At 40.4% G+C, this 24,423-nt stretch overlaps 2 protein-coding genes across 2 annotated transcripts; both read right to left on the bottom strand.

Annotated features, from left to right (window-relative positions):
- Window positions 1-2,767: 2,767 nt before the first annotated feature.
- On the bottom strand, window positions 2,768-8,571 carry LOC120546867 (proline-rich nuclear receptor coactivator 1-like). The gene is made up of 2 exons (XM_039782100.1): window positions 7,925-8,571; window positions 2,768-5,585 (listed from the first exon to the last, which is right to left on the bottom strand). The coding sequence occupies exons 1-2, from the start codon at window positions 8,243-8,245 to the stop codon at window positions 5,109-5,111; spliced, it is 798 nt and encodes a 265-aa protein (XP_039638034.1). The 5' UTR covers window positions 8,246-8,571; the 3' UTR covers window positions 2,768-5,108.
- A 1,096-nt stretch (window positions 8,572-9,667) lies between these two features.
- Window positions 9,668-24,118, bottom strand: LOC120546866 (cysteine-rich protein 2-like). The gene is given in 9 exon segments (XM_039782099.1): window positions 9,668-10,251; window positions 12,141-12,198; window positions 12,314-12,408; window positions 12,590-12,658; window positions 13,045-13,173; window positions 13,984-14,041; window positions 17,050-17,144; window positions 23,897-23,921; window positions 23,924-24,118. Coding segments are annotated over 9 exon segments (615 nt in total). The 5' UTR covers window positions 23,942-24,118; the 3' UTR covers window positions 9,668-10,183.
- Between the last annotated feature and the right edge of the window lie 305 nt (window positions 24,119-24,423).

The following is a 24,423-nucleotide window of genomic DNA, read 5'->3' as shown; positions in this document are numbered from 1 at the left end:
TTCCATTGAAGTTTGAAAAAATTGTTTAAATGGTTTCAAAACAGTATCCTGACTAAACCAGTCAGTGATCCACTCAACATCCTATGATGAAATCTATTAGTCAAAATAATTCATAATATCTGTTTTTTTTCTAACTTAAAAATGAGCAACAAACAGTTTCCACTGGTAAAAACCCCCCAAAAAACTCCACAGGATGATTCTTCAATAATGTATCTTTAAAAAAAAAGGTTATGTCGGTACAGCATAAAGAGTAAAAAAAAAAAACGAAGACGCTCCTCCAGCTGGTCACACCCTGATATTCTTTTTCTTTTGTCCTCCTTTTCCTCTGTACCTGTTTCACATCTATCTTAAACAAGCACATCTTACTACGCTGTGGCCTATCCTGAGCGTGTGTGTGTGTGTGTGTGTGTGTGTGTGTGTGGAGACCCAGGCAAACACAGCGTCTTCTCATAACCTTGATTCCCAGTCCAACAAACAATTAAGAAAACAGAAAATCCACCAAACCATGCAAATAATAACTGTTGAAACATCTACAAACGGCAACACATGTACCAATAAAACCAAATGCAAAATACACACTGCTAAAACCAAAACATGCAACGTTGGGATCAAAATGAAAAGCTAACGCTAAAGTCACATTCTGACACGTATGAAAGAATACATAGACTGAAATACATAAAAACAGATAAAAACATTTTAAAACAGTTAAAACAGTCGACGGTACAGTGTGTTGAAGTGCTGTAGTATGGAGTTAGCGGGGCAGTCTGTTGAAGTGTTATGGTGCTCAACACATGTGGTGTGCATTAAACGTGGGGCTGCAAGTCATCCCCCCTTTCCTCTTCAACTGTTCTAAAATAAAGGGGGAAAAGCCCTAAAAAAAATTAACTAAATACCCTCTAACGGTAATGTTGTGACACTGATGTTTTTTACCTCCTGAAAAGAAGAATAGGACTGAGGAAGTTGATTGTTGGTTAAGTAATAATTGTTGGGTAAGTAATGCGCTACAGTAGATGGCGGTCGGCACGCCTCTAATTTAATACTGGCACGCAAGCTAATTAATGTACTGCTGTGGGCAGCATTTAAACACATTCTAGACACCTAATTACCTCATACAACCCCACTTCAAAATAACTGAACTATCCCTTTAAATAACTGGAGGTAGAGCATTAAACTCCACCATCCCATTTTGCACAAATGCAGTGTCTGGTCTGTTCATGTTGTTCTGAAATGAAAATCTTTGTAACATGTTAGTTAGTTAGTTAGTTAATACTGTCTGAGATGTACTTGCATTCATATTACGCTGCAGTAGGTAGTCATGTGCATCCACCATGAGAACTTACAAAAGAAATTTGACCGATTAGATGTCACTGTTGGTGCATTTCTATCTGTATTTTAACACATTTTAGCCCTAAAAAAGCCCTAAATTGCGGGATGGAAATGTGCTCGGAAACTATTTTAGCAGATTTTACTACAGTAAACACAATTCTATGGTGCGTTTGTGACACTGATGTTTTTCACCTCCTGAAAAGAAGAGGACTGAGGAAGTTGAGTGTGTAATAACTGTTGGTTAACTTAACGTTTGCAGTAATGCAGCTTGTTTTCTACTAGTCTCGCTTTGCCAGGCCCTCCTCCACAGCGCTGCGGAGGAGGGCCTGTCTAGTCCACACAGCATTCCGGGATGGGAGAAAAACAAGCTCTGGTTTATTGGCATTTCTTTAAACCAATCACAATCACAATCGGGTAAGCGCCGGACAGAGCCACGGTGCCGCTGCAAAATAGCTAAATAGTGACGCCTTATCACGGCCCTCGGTGTCTGATACCGACGCACAAAGCTCCCACATGCACGCCAGAACGGTGACCAAAACAGAGAAGCTCAGATTACAACACACAGCGGGAGTGGGACTTCATTCTCTGCTCAGGACGCCATTACTCTACATTTGTTTGCTGCTATTTTAATGTTCTGAATGTCAAGTACAGCCCGTTAAAAGGTTTTTTCTCCATATAAATGAATCAAGGAGTTAATATGTCAGAGGTGGTTTTTTTGTTTTTAACTTGTTGGAGATTACCAGTACATAAGATCAGATGGTTTTCTAAATAAAATATTTCACAGCTTTCAACTCATTGACATTTACATTTCAATATTAAGTTTTCAGTTGTGATTCAATTTCACAATCACGTTACGTTTCAAATCAAAGACCTTTTCCACGGCAGACATGCTGACATGTTGTCATAGTAGGAAAAGCACAGGTGTATTCCAAACTATTACTGATGGCTGCATTCCACTTAGGAGAGGTCCTGGTATTGTGCATGCTGACTCACTGAAATATCTTACTGGGACACTTGATGGAACTGAGCCATCGTTAAGGTTATCAATCTCAGCTGTGCTTTTCCTACTATGACAAGTCAAAATGTCTGCTGTGAAAAAGGTCCATTTGCTTCCATAGCCTGCGTTCATTCTGTATTATTATTTTGACATCTCTAGCCAAACTACATTCACCAAAATGCTAATCTAGTGACATAACCTCTTTTTGCATGAAAAGGTTTTCAGAGGGTTCTCTCCAAAGAGAAAGAAAAGGGTGCAATGTGTTTAGACATACTCCCGTTGTAACAGTTTGTCAAACCGTGATGCAATTTCACATAATTCATGCTACACGTTTACATTACTAAATGTACCTCTGTGGGAAACATGCTTTATAACCACCATATCTTTGCGTTCTCTGTAACAAAAACTGACATGTTCAGCTTGTAATAAAACACAGAAGCAACATTTAATAGGGGTAACCAATATTTTAATAATTTTTAATTTAGATATGAAAGACTTCATAAAATAAACTTTTTTTCCCCATCCAAATTGTGGCATGGAGGTGCCTCGTTTAGCATGTTCTCATAACTGGAATGAAATCATCTTTTTAAAACACTGTCATAAAAATGGGCAGTTTTTGATACAGTAATACAATTTCCCACTCGCGTGACGTCACAGAGGTCAAGAAAACAAGATCCAGCAGCTGCCTGCATCCCTGGAAACCATCCAGAAGAAACAAAAGAACACGTCGTACACAATCACAAGATCATCTGTGCCAAAACGGAACACGTCCCGCACTCTCGGTAAACATTGACGTGCGTTAAATTACCTTAAAGAAATGAAAACGAAGTGTGTGGAACCGAGTCCCCTTTAAAAGACACAACATACAGTCTAACATACAGAAACTACATCCACATGAAGCCATACAATCTTTAAAAAGGCAGTTTTATGTGCGTCCACATGAGCGCTTGTTTGCGTGCCGTCCATCCTGAAACACCTGAATAACACAAAAACAGCTTCTTCTCGTACCTCTACCATCTGGTAGAGAGCGGGACAAACATTAACATCTTTTAAACCTGTTTTCTGTCCCCTCCTGCTCTCCGTGATCACCTATATGGCCGTTTGAAAACAGCCAAAGTCACCATTTAGTTGTCCTCACTTGCGTTTACCTGTTTTTACTGCCAGATAATGGTATAACTAGTATATAATAAATGCTACATGTTCACTGCATGTCATTATTTTATGATTATGTCCAACGGTACAACTAATGATTCATTTCATTGTCGATTAGCCCATAGTTTCTCATTATTATTGCCTAAAATGCCACAAAGTAGTCCAAAATCCAAACATACTTAGATGACATAAAATAGAAAATCCTCACATTTTAGACGTTGGAACCAGCAAATGCTTGGCTTTTTTTTCTTCTTTTTTTTGCTTAGGCAATGACGCAAACATTTAATAGATTATCAAAAGAGCTGCAGGTAGCTTTTGAGGCAATCGACTACTTCTAATCGTGACATCTTCTGTCAAAAAGCGGTGTTGGCGATCGCCAGTATTGACCATTATGATCACAGAGAAAGCTGGAGGGGACAGAAGATTGTCTTTCTTAATGCCTCACAATCCTCAGCCACGACCGGGCCAGGCTAATGTAATGTATGTCAAGTTCAGTTTCACCCGTACACGCACAACATGAAATCTGAATGAAAAATCTGTTTTGGGGGTGTGAAATACACCGGCTGTGTGGACAGACGAGAAAAAGATATTTCAAATGTAGACAGCTTAATGTGACTGACTTGGAGTCAGTGCAATAAAGATAAAAAAAAGAAGCAGCAGCACATGGTCTTGATGCTGGATACTGGCTTTTTTGTGCAGCAGCTGGTCGTGAGACTTTTCACATTTCTCTTCAGTTTGTGAGCGAGGCTTCGGCGGCCTCACGGTCCCTGATTCCACCCGTGGCTTTCCACCAGGCTGGACCCGTGTTCGGGGGAAGGGAAAGAACTTCAGCGACCGGATGGTAAATTCGGACTTTGTGATTTGTCCGCTGGCTGAGCCATTTTGAAAAGGCGCCCCGCCAGCCGGGAACCCGGAAGTGCTCTCCTGTGCTCGACGAAGGCTGATGAAGTCATCAAAGTGGCTGGTCAAGCGTTTGGATAAAAATCGAAAGGTTCCCTGCCCTTCCCCCTGATTTTCAGTGCAAATCAGATAGAAAAGTCTTTTCGTGCTTCCACTGAGCCTCACGCTGAAGAAGCTGTAACAAAGCGCCTCAGTTTGCAGGGGATATTTTTCCTCTTTCTTTTTTCTTGTTTTTTTTTGTTTTGTTTTTTTTGGAAAAACCTCAGTAACAAAACTAGAATCTCAGTTAAAAATAACAAGGAGAAATATACACACATGTATGTTTACAATATATTATGTACATTTGCACTAGCTCTTGGAAAAAAAATCAACACAAAACTGCCTTTTCAATAGCGTAAAAAAATCACTTTGCACTATGTAACCATTAGGCGCTGATCGCGTTGCTGCTGGAGACGACTTCCTAGTACACAAATCCAATCACAAACATTTTCTCTTTTACTCTGCCGACATGCCGGCAGAAAATATTTGTTTAGTCAGATGTCCAGCAACAACGCGGCGTCAAAATGTTTACAAATGCAGGCAGCATGTTGAATCATGAGAAATTGTACTACAGTTAATAAAAAAACTCCCTAGATTGTATTTCAGTGTGTTTAAAAGGCCAAACTACATTTTTTACATGAATGCCTGTTTTCCAATTGTTGGCATTCAAGCGTGGATGCGACAGCAGACGTGGTCATGACTTCTCCTGAACCTTCAGCAGCGACTTGAGATGAACAGTCATTTGCTCTCGGCTCCGGTCGCTCGGCTGAGGCTCGTTTTCTCCGACCCAGTGGCTGGGCGGTTTGGGCAAGACGCTCGGCGACGGCGGCTCGCTGAACTTGGCCCCGGCGTAGACCTTCTCGCCGTCTTTGAGGTATTCGGGCGCGGCTTCGGCAGGCGGCGTGTTCGCGACCGGCGCAGCGTCGAAGGCGCGGAGGGGTTGGTTGTGCTCTCGGGGCGGAGGCTGGTGGCGAGGGTGGGGCTTGTTCGGGCTGCCCGTCTCTTTCCTCTTAGCGGAGCGGGAGGCTGCGGGGGTTTGGCCCTGCTTGGGCTTGTGGCTCCGCGTGATCATGTTCTGGGCGATTCGGTCCTGTCGGGGCTGGTTGCGGCCGGGTTGGCCACCGGGCTGTGCGGCTCCTTGCTCCGACCTGCCGCCTTTGGATTTCAGCAGCTAAGAAACAGAAAACAAACTCTTATTAATCGAGTTATCTAAAAAGAAATAGCATTATTCACTGGACAAAACAACACTCATATTAACCCTTGTGTTGTCTCCCCCCGCTGACCATGCACTTGTTGTCCTCACGGGTCAAAATAGAAAATTAACACTTTTTGACACATTTTCTGATGTTTTTGTCCCCCGTTTCTGATTTTATTTTACACTTTTTTCAATGTTTTTGTTGCTTTTTCCCCCCACTGTTGACGCTTTTTTCCACTACCACCAGTACTGTATACACACCACAGACACCAACTTATTACCACAAGTGTTACGCTTATTTTTCGGAATTCATGGTTAATAAACCTCGTTGGATTTTTAAATTAAACCTAATTTTTGAGTCAAAAAAGCTGAAATTATGAATTATTTTGACTAATATTAGAGGAATGTATGTATGTATATGATGGATAATCAAAGACTTGTGTATGTAAAAGTTGAGTTTAGAAACAGTTTCATTTTTTTTTTCAAATGCTATAAAATTTAATAAAACAACTCAAAATTATATGAAAGTATAGTGATCATTAACTGCACTTGTGAACCTGGAACCATCCATGTTATTTTCTCGGTAATTTGGTTGGAAAAGAAACCCATATTTCTTTTTTAAATATAGGTCTAGACATTCTGATAACGGGTCCAATTTGACCCAGAGTACAACATGAGGGTTAAAAAGGAAAGATCATTCTTGACCTTGGAAACAGAAGTTTGGCAAAAAAATCTGAACTCAAAGTTTACATGCTCACTTTTTTTTGGGGGCTTTTCCCTTTTATTGGGAAGTAGATCGACATGAAAGTGGGAGAGAGAGATGGAGGATGACACGCAGCAAAGGGCAGCAGGTCGGATTCGAACCTTGCGCCGCTGCAGGACTCAGCCAACATGGGGCGAACGCTCTTACTGGGTGAGACGTCCCACATGCTTATCATCTCACTGAGGGATTTATTTATTTCATATCTCACATGTGCTTCATTCTAGCGTTCCAAGCTTTTACGACTTTGTCAATCAATTTGTTCCTTATTCAAACCATTATTTATCCTTGAGAGATCATTGAGGGGCGGCCCTTATTTTAAATGTCATCGACTCAATTCATATAATTTTTTTTTGTTTTAATTATTGCATTGGGGGTCCTAGGGAGGCCCCATTCGAAAGCAACCAATTGCAGCCGTAGTAGGGCTGCTCGATATGAGGAATATATGAGATATGTTAAAATGTTGTTGAATGTGATGATATTTACTTGCGATAAATAAACAGATTTTACAGTGTACTCAGTTCTGCTGCTTACAGGATTCTGCTAAAATGCAACACATTTCTTGTTGAATTTAAAACAAGTGATTTCCAAGATTATTTTATTGAACAAATTGAACATTGAAAAAGCACCGCTTGAAAAAGAACAACAGGTACATTTCAAAGTGCAGTTTTCTACTGATACAAAATCAGAGTTACCTTGGCGATACATTGCAGCCTTTCGCAATGTGTAATGTAACGGTTATTATTGCGATGATGATAAAAAATACAGATATATTGTGCCGCCTATGCTGTAATCTATGAAGTTTAATAGTTTCAATGGATAATACATTGATTAAATGAACCCTGCACTGTTTACATGAGCTTCCTCTCCATGTTAATGCCTATAGGCAGGCAAGCCTGCCAGCAGATTGCAAGTTGGGCGTTTTATCTCTGTCAAGCTGCCAGTATAAAGACAGGCTTGTCTAGTTTCGATTCATCAAAACAAGGATTAGTAACTGCGTCACTTCAAACTGCCTCAGGCACTTGACACGATTAAATCTACTTTATTTTAAGAATGCAGGATTATTTTTTTTTTTATTATTTGATAGACTTTATTCACTTTTTTTAGTGAGGCTTTATAAGCACATAGCTAGCTTCCAAAGTTTGCTGACAGGGATGTGCATATGACTACAACTAAGTTATTTTTATTACAACTGATATAAATGACTTCAATCGATTAATCAAGCAATCACCAAAACAGGACAGATGTAAACACAATTTGGGGATATTTAATTTCAGGTAATTGAGGGAAACTGGATTTCATAAATAGGTTTAAACAGCCTCTTCATTAAAGTTGCACAATTTCTTGTATAGCTATTCTACCTCAATTTTGTACTTTTATAATTTATTCGTGTAACTTTATATACAGTTTTTATTTATTTTGTACTGCTACAACAACCGAATTTCAACGATGGAGGTCAATACAGATGTATTTTGTCTCATTTTCAGACTATCTGGGTATTAAACAGTCCGTTAATTGAAGTTCAGCGCAGACCAACAATGAACCAGGAAGTTACCTCTGTCCTGGGTCCCTGGTTGAGATGATGGAGGGTCAGCACGGCCTGTGTACCGAGAGGCAGCTCGGTACCGGGCTGAGCTGCTGGTTTGTTAGCAGATAAAGTGTTGTTGTTGTTGTGGTCGGACAGACGGATGTTGGGGATGTTTCTCGGAGGTTTCTGGTGATGCAGTGGCGCCGTCGACCGCAGCTTCCTCCCTTTCTTCAGCAGCGCCTGTCTCGTCTTGTTCACCCCATCGCTGCTTATCAACGATATCGGGTTGTTGTTTTCGACGTTACCGATGTTCGTTTCATCACCGTGAGTCGGGGATCCGTCCAACATTTTTTCGAACTGGCGAAAACATAAACAGGCTGTGAAATTCCTCCGCGGTTAAGTTAGCTAGTTTAGCTAACTACGTCACAAGCTAACAGTTAGCTAACGTTAAGCTACTTCTTCGAGGGCGGCTGATACACTTTCTTATCCGCAGACGCAGAAAGAATTACTAAACGAATAAAACGTTATATTTCCCCAGAAATTTCTGAAAGTCAACTTGTGGTATTTGAATATTTTCTGCTTCCAAAAACACCCTATAGACGTCCCTTATTCCGAGATGGCGTCGGTCCTAGTGAGCGTGTTGTTAAAGCAGAAGTAGCGCTGCGTTATCTCAAAATGTTAAGCTTGCCAGAGTAAAACATGACTTCCGGTGATGTATTTCATAATAAGATAGTTATCCGTTGAGCTCTATTGACGTCAGAGCATTATTGTCACTTTCTGTACACTTATTTTGTAGGAAACTTTCAACTTCCGAAAGTATTGTAGTGTAGCTTGACAAATCTTTACATTTAGGGGCCTCTTTGCCTCTGATTGGCGTAACCTGACATTCTCAACCAGGGTACTAGCCTATCAGAGGGAGAGTAGGGCGGGTCATGCATTACCACAGTTCATCCTGTCGGTGACGTTTGGTTGAACTTTTCTAAGGCGGGGCAAATGTAAGAGATAAAAAAAATGATAAAAGAAATTAAAGAGAAATTCTGTACAACTGGAAAACTGGACTGTGTCTCCAAATGAGTCCCTGCTGTTCACTCTGTGCTTTAGATTAAGAAAATAGTATGAGTTTTAACAGGGAATAATAAGATGAAAAACAAATACATCAGCCTTTACCCTGCACCAAAACTGGGTGTCAGGTTCTCTTATTTGTCTATAACAGCACTTGCAACAGAATATACTGTATGTAAATATATTATATGCTTAAATCTATTTGATTTGGCTAATTTGAGTTTTTATGCTTCTGCTCACAGTAACAACCTTCCTTAGAATGTGCCTGAAATGTTTTATACTTTTTTATGTGAACATGGTTTTAGTAGCTCTCCTTAATGTATCTAATTATTTTTAAATCATTAAGCAAGCCAAAATACCAAACATTTGTTGGTTCCAGCTTCTTCTTTTAAGGATTTTTTTTCTGTTGAAATGACTGTAAATGAAATAGTTTTGGGTTTTGGATTGTTGGTCAGACAAAACAAGCAATATGAAAACTGTTGGGCTCTGATAAATTGGCAATTTTGAGAATTTTCTAAATGATTAATTGTTTAATAATAATCGACAGAGAAAATACAGATGAATAAATAATGAAAATACTCTTTAGGTGCAGCTGTACAGATTTTTTTCCTTGTGTATGGAATGCTCTATATAACTAAGCTTAGCATTGCTAAATTAGTATTTTTGCTTATATGTAATAAATTAATAAATAGCCACAGACACTTAACACAAGTTTGGTACCACACAGTTTTACTGTAGAAAATGCGATGCACAGTTGACCACTTTTTGTTCCCAACAGACCCCAAACTTCATAACATTCAGTAAAATTCACGTCTTCTGTGCGTGCAACTACGTCTACAACTCATCCCAATATTTTAGAACCATGTTCAACAAACACTGACAATAAATTGGTGGGACTTGTACGTTTCATACAGTACATTTCGTAAGTGCACAAAAGTCTGAAAAACTATTAATCATGAGTGACGCAGGCGCTTTAATCTACTACATAATAATTATTTGGCAAAGAGAACCAAGAAACTGAAAGGCAAATCTTAAAACTCACATGGGAGGACATGTCAAAGGCTAGTATCAGTACAAAAAAATAGATATATAAACAATATACAAATACAACGGAAACATCTAAATATCCATCCCTGTGATCGCAGTACATATCATCCGTCACCTGTGTGACTGTAGAAGGCAAACCATGGAGGGTCCTGGAGGCGTCGGAGGCAGCGTCAGGGCTCAGGGCTGGGCCTCGGCTTCAGCAGGCTCGTCGTAGATGTAGCTGCCGACGCCGCCAGTGTTTACACCTGATAGAGGGCACAACACAGTCGTTACCTTTTAAGGGCCAGTCCACCCAAATAACAACATTTTAAAAACATTTCAGGGGAGTTATTGCTGTTAATCAATAACAATTATGAAGTTACTGCTGCTGTGCCACGTGCGTAAAAAAAAAGAAGCTCATTCTGAATTTCAAGATCCCAGATTTTTAATTGCCCTTTGTGTGTACACCAAACAGTCCAGGCACATAGGCATTATTGTGCAGGCTCTTTGAGTCAAGTACACAGTTAGGGGCAATGAAAAACACACAGACTAAAATAGAAAAAACATGATACAAGGTAAATAAAATAAAATAAGGCAAAAAACTTAGACACTATGCAAAGAGTGCAACAAATATAATACATTATGAATACTGTAACTAAAGTATGCATTCTACTGTAAACAAGGAGCCTGTGAACATACTATACCATTCCTGCTACTGTGTGACAACTACAGGTATTGCATAATTAATAAAAAACACAATGAAGATAACAAATAGGATTTCAGACTGTGTGAAAATTGTAGATCTAAATGAAAATGATTGTCATTTTGGAACGGTCTGTGTGCAGCTGAAGTCACACAAATGTTATCTTGTGTATCAAAAGCTGCAATATTGTAATGGTATAATGGTAATAATGGTATTTTAAAAAAAGCCTGATGTTCAGACCTCCTTAGCTTAGTTTGTGAGGTGTGAGAGTGAGTGACAGAGCCTGACAGCGTTTGTCTCAGGCCAATAAATATTAAATTGAGAGCACAGATTATGTAATCTGCATATATTAATTCTTGCAGTCAGTGCCCACACACTCGCAAACAAGATTGCATCAATGGTTCCCTTTCTAAGTACACAGCCACAGTTTTAGATAGATAGATAGATAGATAGATAGATAGATAGATAGATAGATAGATAGATAGATAGATAGACAGACTTCATTAATCCAAAACTGGGAAATTACTTATATATATATATATATTTTCAGACTGTATATATATATATACACATACATACATACATACTTGTTTTTATGGACTGGAAAGCAGCACATTTAAATACTTACAACTAATCAAGAAACAAAATTGTTAAATTAACTAGGGTCATGAAGGCTGACTACCTAGTTTTTTCAATTATGGTATCGGTTAAAGCATGAAGCTCATAATAATAGTGTTCCTCCCCTCTTCATGTCCCTCTTGCCCTTGTTACTGAGCTTCAATCTGACACTGTAAGGCCACAAAAACATTTTTTATTTTGCTTCACCCACTGAAGTTTGAGTCAACCAATACAACTGCCTCTGGTGAATATTTGTAGACGCTAAATGGCCTTCTGAAGATTGTTATTGGGGGAGGTGGTGGTTTTTGAAGCCTTAAAGGTCCCATGACATGGTGCTTTTTGGATGCTTTTATATAGGCCTTAGTGGTCCCCTAATACTGTATCTGAAGTCTCTTTTATATAGACCTTAGTGGTCCCCTAATACTGTATCTGAAGTCTCTTTTATATAGGCCTTGACCAACTGTCACTTTGCTGGTTTGAAAGCCATGATGTCTCTCTCTCTCTCATGGGTGGGCCAAATTCTCTGGGCGGGCAAAGCAGAGAAAGGGGAGGTAACCTTTCCCCTTATGACCTCATAAGGAGAAGATTCCAGATCGGCCCATCTGAGCTTTCATTTTCTCAAAGGCAGGATACCCAGGGCTCGGTTTACACCTATCACCATTTCTAGCCACTGGGGGACCATAGGCAGGCTGGGGGAACTCATATTAATGTTAAAAAAACCTCATAAAGTGACATTTTCATGCCATGGGACCTTTAAAGATGGTTGTTCTAAGCACCAGTCCACCCCGCTGCCCAGTCCCCTGCACTGCACTGACAGGGTTTCTGACTTCATACCTTTGGGCCCAAACAGCACAGCGTAGCACGGTTTGTGGCAGTATGGCTGTCCATCATGCTGCAAAAGAAAGAAAACAAAATCCCTCTTAATTCCTCCTCATGGGTATGTGATAAAAAGAAAAAAGAAATAAGAAATACAGGGAAACATCCAGCGTGATGAGTGTGTCTCTCACCTCTGCGTGGCTGCCGGCAGCCAGAGTCTTACTGCATCTCTCACAGCGCAGACAGGGCCGGTGCCAGTTCTTCCCCAGAGATGACACCTTCTCAGCTGTGCGCACGCACACACCCACACACAGACACAACCACACACCCACACACATACACGCACACATGCACACACATACCGCCATGGAGATAGTCACCATGGAAACCAGCTGCCTTAGTCACTTTGACACATTCCAACACTCATACATGCAAACTGTGAGATATGAAGACACCAATCGGCTTACCGAAATAAACCGTCTTGTTGCATCTGGGGCAGATGTTGGGTCCTCCGGAGAAAGAGGAGAAGCTTGCAGCTAAAAAAAAAAAAGGCACATTGAATTGTAATAATATTTTGCTTTTTCAACACAAACAATCTCTCTTATTATCCTTTCCCCTATTTTTTCAAATGATGAAAGTCAAATGATGACTTTGACTGGAACATCGGCCCAATAGCAGTTTTTTTTTCTCAGATTTATGTATTTTCTTTCTCTGTGAGGTTCCACTTTTTCTCATCTTGATTTTCCTCTGTTATCCTCTAAAACCTGCCCCTCATATCTTCAGTATGTCAATCCCCTATGCAACTGAGGTGACCTAAACTAACCCTAATCCCTCCAGAGAGAATTCTCTTCTAGCAGACGTTGCATTTCTCATGCCGACATGTGACAGTTTTTTTTCTATTTTTACTCCACATATCTCTCACCCTTCACAGGTCCCCGTGCGGGGGCTCTTTTCTCCTCTGGTTTGGCATCTGTTTCCATGGAAACGGCCGCAGGGGCTTCGTTGACAGGAGCCTCGTACACGTAAGAACCGGCTCCGCCAATGTTCACGCCTTAAAAACACAGACAAAGTTTGCATTTACAAACCTGAAAATGACCAGCGTTGTTACAAATGTTCTCTCTAAAGGTGTAAATAGGGCTGGGCGATATGGAGGAAATCAAATATCACAATATTTTTGACGAAATACCTCGATAAAGATATTGCGACGACATTGTAGGGTTGACATTTGGTGCTTTCACAAAATATTTACACAATGAGATTTGTGATAAATAATCAACAGTAATGTGGATATAATGACTAAGTGGGTAAAGGCAAATAAGAACAGTTACAACAGTCTGGTAAGCTCAGAAATGACAACCTTTTACTGAAATACAGCTCAGCGTAAATTCTTCATTAACGTTAACACTCTTCTCTTAAACTGATCAGCTGGTTTGTGGGAATTACGTTCGTGTAAACCAATCAGAATTGTGCATGTATGTTAAAGCCAATCACAGCATGACAACCATGTTTTAAATCTGTTCTCTCCCCTGGTCTTTGGGTTTTTAGTCGCCACCACCAGTGTCTAGACTCCATCGGGGGATATGTTTGGGTTTTTCTAAACCTCTAAAATATATATATACCTTTTTACGGTGGAGTCTAATCTCCAAAGTTTATGTACCTTCTTTCTTTGCACTTGTAACTTACAAATAAATGTTTGCATATCTGCAACAAAGTCTCTCCCGATTGAAATGTAGCCTTTAAAACCAGGAACAGACAACACACGTCATATTACGATATCCAACATCTAAGACGATATCTAGTCGATTATCGATTTTGATTGATAAATTGCCCAGCCCTAGCTGTAAACAAGAAGAAATGGCACCTTTTGGTCCGAAGAGGGCGGCGTAGCAAGGCTTATGGCAATAAGGCGTCCCATCATGCTGCAAAACACAAGAGGGATGGACAGTAAGCACACACATCCAGGTCCAGTTTCTCAGAGTGGAAAAGTTTAGTTAAACACATTTTTTTGTATTTAGTCTGTTTGGATTCACATAATGCCAATCAAAAAATGAACCAGGATTTAATCACAGACGTTTAGAATACCTGTCTGCTCTCTGTTGTTTTCTTTGTTCACAACCATTTATAAAGTACAACAAAAGAGCTAAATATGAGCATCAGTCCATTCTGTGGTGTTTACCTTCATTTTGTTATTAGTTACTAATCTCTGTGAAGGCCAGTTCCCTGGAAAATTAGACTCGGTGCCCCAGTGCAAATAAAGACTAAGGCCTCCTGCACACTGGCTGCGGCATGAGCGCGTGCGGCGTGCGTGTTGTTCGTGTGCAGCTGTGCGTGGCGTTTTCTCTCTTTGCACACCAGAGATGTGTCTGACGCGGCGCTGCTGCGCGCCTTGTCTGTACACACGTATGTTTCCCATTGATAAAATGAAATAATAGATTACAGCAAAGACAACGTCGGCAGTATTGACGGCAAAATAGGCAAATTTTTGTTTTGTTTTGAGAGGGAAAATTTTAAAAAAAAAAAAAAAATTATTAAAAATTTTAAAAAAAAAAATTTTATTGAATTTACGTCAAAACCTTGAGACTTTCAAACATCAATATGTCATTTATTAATATGTATTTGTGTCCAAATGACATATAAACATCTTTTCCTATTCTATTTAGCCTGGAAACGCTTCCAACATGCTTGAGTGTCGCGTGAAAAATAGGTGTCGGCCCTATTTATAGTATGCACGCGTTTTCGACACGTGCATGTCACGCAGGCAGTGTGCAAGCTCTAACCTGTTAACATGGGAGCCGACACACGCCACGCAGCTGACACACTCACGCCACGCAGCTGACACACTCACGCCACGCAGGCAGCGTGCAGGGGCTCTAATGTCTTGTCCAGGAAAAGGTCCTCAGCTTGACTTTCCATGTACGACTCCTTTCCAGACATAACATATGCAACGTTGCTCGCCTTATTTTAAGTAATAATGTATGTCATTCAGACATTGGTGTCCTTTATGTCAATGCTCTGTAGTGGCTTTATTCAGACATGTCTGGGTCATCCACCCAGGAGGCGTTTTTAGCCATGTTTTTCAGCCTGACCGAACAACCAGCTTCTCCTTGAATTACTCCAGGCTCGTATTTCACTCGCGCTAGATGTGTTCAGAAGTCATTTTACAACAAATCCTAAACTGGCTATACAGAAAGAAAGCATTGTCACATGTATTCTGAGTCAGCAGCTTTCAGCAGTGGAGCTCCTCATTTGTCAGCTCAGCTGTGATTCACACTGCTTCACTTCCTCATTTAACTTTCATTGAATGGCCGCGAAAAAAGCCACAGAAACAATCACAGGCGTAAAATAACAGGCTGCTACAGTTTTTTTTCAGCTCATGTACAGTGCTAGTGTAGTTTTGTACTGAACTGTAGTAACAGCTCGGGACACAAATAGACTGAAAGTACTACTGATCTGAAGACAGTCAGAACCAGCGCTGGTTTAAATGAAGTCTCTTTTACACGCACCAAATAAAGAAATTCTTCAATTAAGCTCGGTGTGAACAGATCCTCAAAACTTAGGCTTAGATACTTTCACTTCTGACCTTTGACCACAGAGCGTGACCTCAACAGGAAGTACGTGTGTTTTCTTTGTGGTCAGACTTGCACTGATTTTTCTGCAGACTTCCCAGTTGGTTAGAAAGTCAACAGAGCAAACCAAAAATACTTCCTGCTGAGGTTATGTTCTGTGTACTTTCACAGCAAGTGTATTTGAAACAGCTACAGCCTATAACTGCGTAGTAGTTTAACTACTTAGATATCACTGCTCTTACACCCTTTCTGTCCATTATCAATCAAAAGTTTATTCTAAAGTAAAATAAAAACACATACAAATGTGACGACACATTCGCACAAAAATTTGGGAATAATGTGTTTAAACTAGGGCTGCACGATACGAGGAAAATATCTAATTCGCTATTTTGACTGATATTGCGATTGCTACATGTTTCACGATATTGGAGGGATTAATCCTTTTTGTATCTTTATTCTAATTTGCATTGAAAATGTATTTTTAAAAAAAAAATGGTTATAGTGTGATTTGTGCGAGGATCTGTACCAAACAAAGATTTTTCTTTAGTCTGTAGGGTAGGATTTGTTGCCTGGGACGTTTCTGCAGCACCACAATACTAAATTCAAAATGGTTTGACACATATTTTGCCTTTAACAAATATTGCACCCCCCCCCCATGCGATTTGGATATTGCACTAGTCCATATTGCGATTTTGGAAAACTGCAATGAATTGTGCAGCCCTGGTTTTGACATATTCCATTGTGATAGTACATGTCCATATGCGCGTTGTTTTCACGGATGGGATCACGTTGCTTCCCAGCATTGCACGCTAGTAGGCTCGCCACCAGTCTATCTCCACTGACCACCAGCAAGCAAAGAAAACAGTCTACACCCTCCTATAACTGCGATGGATGCAGCTGATTGGACGAACGCGGCATTTGGGGCTGGCTACTCCCAGATTTCAAAACGGACCATCATGGTGGCTCGTTCGGAATACGATCTCTAACATTTTAAGCGAGAAATAGGCTACGCAGTCTTTATTTTAGATCGATAAAGGTCAGTTTAAAAGATTTTCATCAGCCGAGCCAGCCGTTCCTCATTTGCATAAAGTTGACTGGATTCATCCATCCATCCATCTTCGTCCGCTTATCCGGTATCGGGTCGCGGGTAAAGTTGACTGGATTCAACTTTATGCAAATGAGGAGCGGGCGACGCGCCCCTTCTCAGCTGCTCCCATAGAAATGAATGGGAAGCGCTGAAATGACGCTGACAATGGACACACACCATTACACGTAACCACTCCAGATTATCTTTAAATGTACTCCATCAACTCTCCAGTTTGACGACTCCTTCTGTTCACTTCCTCTTACATCCTACTTACCTCAGCGTGGCCTCCTGGATTCAATGTCTTGTTGCAGCGCTCGCATTTCAGACAGAACTTGTGCCAGTCTTTCCCTAGGGATGACACCTTCTCCGCTGCAGAATAAAAAGACAGAAATGAGGAATTGATGTAGTCATGTTTATGGAGTTTACGGAACATTAAGCCTTTCAAAACGTGTCTAAAAATCCAGACAGTATTAATGAACCTGGAGGTACTAAGCCCTGGGAAACCAGATGATAATGGGGTAAAGAGTAAATAAATACATTCTGAGTATAAATGCACCAAAGAAAAAAAAAATGAAGATCCAATCATCCAAGACACATCCGGAGGGGTCAGAGATGCATAAACAGAAACGGTCCAGAAAACACAATCAAATCAGAGCTAAGATTATAACATCCTCGCCAAAAATACCTCATAGAGAACTAGTGGAAAAAGGTGTTTACTGTTAATTTGATAGGATCTAGGTTAAATTATGAAAGGGGAAATTACATCCATCCATTGAAAGCTGTATAATGGAAGAAAGGGTGGAAGAAGTTCACAGCAACAGCATGTAAAAAGGGAAATTCAGGGATGTGCACAGCCTACTTTTGCCTCTGTATTAAACCTCCGCCCCTTGCAAATGCATTTAATCTACATTACATAATTCAAACAAGTTGTTTTTAATACCAGATATAAAGGAGATCAACGTAAAATATGACTTATTTAGAGAACCTGACATGCAATGCTATTCAGATTTTATGGATAGAAAGATTCCACCGTAGTGTGTACAGTACAACAGCTGATCCACAATCTGGATTCAGATCATAAGCAAACATGTATTCTGAATTATAGCAGAGCAGTTTGTCCCAGACCATTCCAGTGAAAGTGATAAAAGACACTTCGACAGGCTCTTGGGTGTTCATATCAACCTAGAGCACATTCTTTCCACTGCGCTCAGAGGGAGAGCAGAGTGACACGGAGGGATTCATTCTGGCTTTTTATAAGGCTACTGCATGTTCTCTCCATCCGTCCAACTCACAGGGTGTTTTCATTATGCTATTGGTCTCCTTGCTTCCTTCACCTGATCTCTTCTTCACAGGCTGGCAGTCTCCCGTGAGGATGTAGAGAGAGAGAGATGCGAAGGAGGAGGAGCGGCTGCCAAATGAGAGATCTTGGTTCGATCCGTATTGAGCAACGTCAGTTCCTGCACAGCTGTATCTGTCATGTGGAGGTGCGGTATGTATACGTCACTTGATAAAAGACTTCCGCGTAGGATACACCTGTGTTCTCCTAAGCTCCTCATATAGTCGAGGTGCTTTTAAGGGACTGGAAGATCCTTCATGAAGGAGCAGGGGGAATGATTTCGGGTAATGGGAAGAGAGAGAATGCGCTGTAAGCGGCCCATGAAAAGTGCTTAGGAAAAACTAACGACGGAGCACCACACATACAACTCACTTTACGTGAAGAAAGTTCGGAGACCTTGATGACCTGCACAGAAGCCTTTATGAACACTCAATTGAGGAGACAATTAAGCAGGCAGTACAGTTTAACCACTGTGTTATTGTGCAGTGACGTCCCAACTCTCTGAAGTTCCTGTCTTCCTGAAGGTGTATTCAAACTCATGCTGGAGGCCTTACGTGCTTCAACCTTTAAGGTAAACAAAGATATTGCAGTCGCTCTAAACACACAGATTCGACCTATGTCTCTCTCGGAAGTTTGCTTAAGTGTGGCAGGCTCACTGACCTTCAATAGGAGACAGTCCTGAGACAAAACATTCCGTTATCATACAGCTGCCTAGATTCCCTGAATCTGTAGAGAGACAAACATAATTATACATGAACAGGTTTGCTTATTAGTAGTCTCACATTGCCAGACCTTCCTCCACACCGTTCCGGGATGGGAGAGGAACGAGCTCGGTTTGTTGGCATTTCTTTAAACCAATCACAATCGACGGGAGCCCCGGTGCCTCTGCAAAATAGCCTCTGGAAGGAACTTGTTTTGGTGGAACGTGTGTACGTTCAAAATTGTTTTAGTCGGCACAACAGAAAACTCAGATTGGACAGATAGTCTAGCTAGCTGTCTGGATTTACCCTGCAGAGATCTGAGGAGCAGTTAACCATAGTCCTCATCAATCCACCGGAGTTTAGAACGGCAACACAAAGAAATTAGAAGGTAACGGACATCTGGCCGAAAAGAAGGACATACCGGCCAACCCCCGCAACGGAGCAATCCCGGAAGTGGAACGTCGTGGATATAGACTAGGTTATTAGAGACTGGCATGAATATTCTCGTCCCCTGACCTGTGACCTATGAAGGAACTGATGTTGTCTAAGCTTTCCCTTAGTCTCATCATACCACAACATGGTGTTTCTGGAAATTCCACCACAAAAAGCACCACCGCACTGTTTATAAAGATGGAGGACATGACAGCTCCCCAAAAGAGAACCCGAAGGGTGTGGCCTTGACCAACTGTCACTTTGCCGGTTTGAAAGCCATGATGTCTCTCTCTTCTTATGGGTGGGCCAAATTCTCTGGGCGGGCAAAGCAGAGAAAGGGGAGGTAACCTTGCTCCTTATGACCTCATAAGGAGAAGATTCCAGATCGGCCCATCTGAGCTTTCATTTTCTCAAAGGCAGAGCAGGATACCCAGGGCTCAGTTTACACCATCACCATTTCTAGCCACTGGGGACCATAGGCAGGCTGGGGAACTCATATTAATGTTAAAAACCTCATGAAGTGAAATTTGCATGCCATGGGACCTTTAATTTTTGTAAGATGGGAGGAAATGGAGATGCGACGCCATATTTATATACAGTCTATGATCTACCTCTGTGAACACCGACCCTTTCTGCTAATTTAGACTTCTAGTCTCCTACATTTAGAGGGAAACGTCCTTTTTGCTGCACTACATTTATTTGATTTACTAGATAAAAGTTGCTTTGCAGTTTAATAACTCAAAATATATTCCACAAAAAAAACATATTATTGCAGATTAAGATGAGACTTAACAAGCTATCCAGCAGAATATAAAGTTATTAAAATGAGCTTCACCGTTACCGATTTAACACATAAATGCATCATTATAATCCAATAATCCAATATATATGATTCTGAAATGGGCCATTCTGCTGTATGAAGATTTTAAATGTTTAAGTTTAGTTTGATGCTGACACTTTTGTTTCTTTTAGAACTGACAGAAGGACAGAGGGAGGTAAAGAGAGATGGAGAGGGTCATGGACAGTCCCAGAATATCTCAGCAGACAGACTGAGGCCCTGATACAATGTGACACTTCCTGTTTAGACTCACTGGCCAGCCTGTCACTGTGATATGTGACAATAAGTCACCTTGGCACACAGCGAGCACTTTGCACTGATGCTGGAGGACATGTGTGTGTGTGTGTTTGTTTGTGTGTGTGTGTGTGTGTGTGTGTGTGTGTGTGTGGAACAAGTGTAGAGTAGTGTGTTCTTATCATTTTCAATCATGCTCTTTGTGTTTTACTCCTTTTAGATAGATATATATATTTTGTTTTCATTCAACTGTACATACAGAGTGCACATATGAATGAAATGTTGTTCCACTGGTTCATAAATACTGTATTTTCACTAAAAAACTAGTTTAAAAATAAATAAATACAAATGCTACAGGGTGTTATCTTTAAATATGACATAAAAAGGAGTTTGAAAGCAGCATTAATATTGTTATTGTACAAATTGAATGGCAGCGTATAAAAACAGTTATGGCACGTTAAGAAAAATAGATACTGTTATTGCACGTTTATAAATAAAATACTGTTTATGCAGTGTCATAGTCCACATGAGGCCCGCTGCAGCGGGTTACTAAGGGGGTTATTTTGAGTTATTGTATATATATAGTCTCCGGCTTAAAACAGCTTTGTTTGAGTTTTTATTTATTCACTTTTGGCTATTTTTCCTTTTCTTTCCCTTCCTGAGCTGATTTTCTTTTTCTGTGTGGTTGTTTTCTTGTTATTTTGTTCTTTCCTTTTCCCCTTTTACATCAATATCTTGTACCAATGAAATGCTGTTGTTTGTTATATAAATGAAATGCTGGGTATATACACATTTTATAAGAAAATTATAAGCTGTACATAACAAAATCCCAAAATAGACCAAATGTCTTAGCTTGAAATGTTCAAAATGACCCTCCACCGCAATAAATTCCCTGTGCAGCTACATAACAACAACAACGCGCTGCCAGAGGAAACATATTTTTCCAAATTTGAAGGGAGGAAGAAAAAAAAAAAGAAAAGCAGCATGCTTGGTTAAAGCTGCAGGGCGGGGTTTTGGCTGCTGCTCTTCAGAGAACTGAAGATGAAAAGAACAAAAAGGAAATCGATCCATGTAGATGTATGTAAAGCAGTCAATCAATTTTTTACAAAGCCATGTGGTGTGGCTTCAAAATGAAAAGCTGAAAACCGATATGTGGGCTCTTAACTCACTCGCGAGCCAGATCATATCCCACTTTTTTCTCATGTAAAACGGGAAAATGATACCGCTAACAGTCTGGGGAAAAGGTCATTTTAAAAGTGGAGTTAAATGTAAAGACGGTGCTTTAATACCGCGTCAGATAACACAGTTTAGGCTGATGACCACAAACAGGACTGTGAACGGCTTCCTGTATATCTTATCCAAAGATAGTGAACCAATTATAGCTCAGTCTGGGCTGCGCGCACAAGACTTGCCATCTGAGGCACTGACATTTTTGAGAAAAACTGTAATTACGCATTCAAACTGGCAAAAAAAATTGAGGCAGAGCAGACCAGACTTCAGATCATTACAGCAGGAGGGTTATTAGATTAGGTTGTCAGCTGTTTTTTGGCCCTGGTGGAACATCACTGTAATATTCAGGCTCCTACTGGCTGCGCTACTCAGCCGGGAGTTTATAATTGAAGTGTTGTTGCATTAATGTATGAAAATGTCTTGGCCCCAAAACTGGTGCACTACAGTATGACAAAGAACAGCACAGAAGTGTAGTGTCAGATTACAACACAGACAGAATTTCAGACTGTAAAGGATGACTTTAAAAGCATTTAATTGCCACTGAGACCTATGTACAATATTCTGTTGGGACTCTGAAGTTTTGTTCCCTGGTTTTTATCTGCTGGTTCTTCGTAAAGCACTTTTGTAACCTTGTTGTGAAAGTGCAATAAAAAATAAAGGTTTACTTTATGCCAGGCCATATTGGCATCTCATGACCTTGGCAACACTAAATTAGCTACTTATCCAAGCGGCCAGTTTGCTAAGTTAAGTTAAACCAACGGTAAGAATTGGTATTTTTGAGATTTGTACAGCACACCACTGTCGTAAATACAAACTGCGCCTAACCACCCACTCCCCCTATACATCATAACTAACATTATGCCATGCAGGAATTGGATGGCTGAACTTGATTTGCTACGGTTGTTGCCGGCTTTCTTCCCCGGCCTTCTGGCGAGGGTCCGGCCGGAGCGTTAGCTAGCTAAAAGTAAACTTTCATCACGCCGGAAGTGGGCGTGACTTCCTCGTTCTCTTTAACACATCTGTGGATTTCCTCTAAAGTAGATTGGAAAAAGATACATGTCTGTACTGAGAATACCAAGTAAGCTTGTTCTAACAGCTAGCTGGTGGTGTGAAAGCGTACAAAGTATTTTTAAAGTGCTCATATTATGCCCATTTTCAGGTTCATAATTGTATTTAGAGGTTATACCAGAATAGGTTTGCTACGGTTTAATTTTCAAAAACACCATATTTTTGTTGTACTGCACATTGCTGCAGCTCCTCTTTTCACCCTGTGTGTTGAGCTCTCTGTTTTAGCTACAGAGTGAGACATCTCACTTCTGTTCCATCTTTGTTGGGAGTCGCACATGTGCAGTATCTAGGTAAGGACTACTAGCCAGTCAGAAGCAGAGTATGAGGGCGCACACGCTTAGCAGCTAGGCGAGCATTATAACGTGTGTTACAAAGTGACCCACATTTGTCTCTGAAGTAAAGGCTGGACTACAATAGAGCTGTTTGGAGCAGTTGGTGAACAGTGTTTTCTGTTGGAGATGGTAAGTCCCTTTGGGTGGACTTTGGGCCTTTTCACTTTGTAAACATATAACGTGCACAAAAAGATATAACCCAATAAAGGAAAGGGGAAAAATCTAAAAAGCATAATATGAGCACTTTTAATGCAAAAATAGTGTGGAGTAATTTTGCTATATTTCAGCTCTGATAGTATTGTTAAAGGAAGGTTTGATGAATATCATGATATTAGTTTACTGTAATTTATCTCACCACTCCTACATGATATTAACTTTAATAAGTAGGCTATTTTTGCCAAAGTGAGATCTTAAATACTTGAAAACATTAGAAATCACTTGGACTCAATGGTATAACTTTTCACTAGGTGATTTTGGAATAATTGAACCGGTGTGTCTATGTTACCACATAAATGTTACAACCATATTATGAAGCCCCAGCTTGTGGGAACAATGTGTAGCATATAGCCTATATTCCTTAAAAAATATATGATGTACATGTAAGACATCATGAATTAAGGATACATATTGTACAATAGCCTATATCTGGATTCTTCTTTAAAACAGCTTTTATATGTGATTAAATTAGGCTATATTTATCAAATAATATAATTATAAAATGATGACTTACAAAATGGAAAACCCTCATTGTCAACACGTCACCTCAGATATAGAGCTCTGCATGGCTAAAAATGTATCTAGCCTCGCTGAAAACAAACAATATGAGGACTTAATAGAATAGCGGATGGTAGGTAGCCTAACGTTAGCTAACACTCCCACCAGTAGTCAAACCCCCGTCTGTGGCTGTGATAAATGCCTCGACGTTGGGCGGTTAAGACAAAAACTCTTACCGAAATACACCGTCTTGTCGCACTTTTGGGACATTTTGACGCCATGTTCCGTGTGAACAAAGACACGGGAGTGGTTTTCAGTCGGTGTCCCGGCGCTCTGTCTGTCTCGTCTGGATGTCTGGCTGTGTCTGAATGGAGCTCCAGCGGCAGCAGACACACCTCAGAGGATGGTGGTGGCTGTGGCGCGGATGGAGATGGGAGAGACCGTAGGGTCACTCACATCCTCCCTCTTGGTTCTGCTGCCTCACGTGCATAACCCCGCCCCCAGGATGACATCATGCAGTTCTCATCCTTACACACACAGCAGATATGAAACCCTGAAACCCTCTGACTAAATGTGATTTTATATGTTTACATGTACCTCTTTCTATTATTATTTCTATGTAATGTATCTGTTAATTTATTGTTTGTATTATTTCGTGTGTTTTTTATTTATTTATATATTTCGTATCGTTAGACTTGATGACTTTGTGCTATTGCTGTTTACCTGATTCTGTGTATAATGCATGTTGTCAGTGAACAACTAA

The sequence above is a fragment of the Perca fluviatilis genome, chromosome 18 (assembly GCF_010015445.1).
Source record: "Perca fluviatilis chromosome 18, GENO_Pfluv_1.0, whole genome shotgun sequence".
In the NCBI taxonomy this organism is placed as follows: domain Eukaryota; kingdom Metazoa; phylum Chordata; class Actinopteri; order Perciformes; family Percidae; genus Perca; species Perca fluviatilis.
The sequence above is the reverse complement of the archived record's forward strand: the minus strand, read 5'-3'. Positions and strand labels throughout refer to the sequence as shown.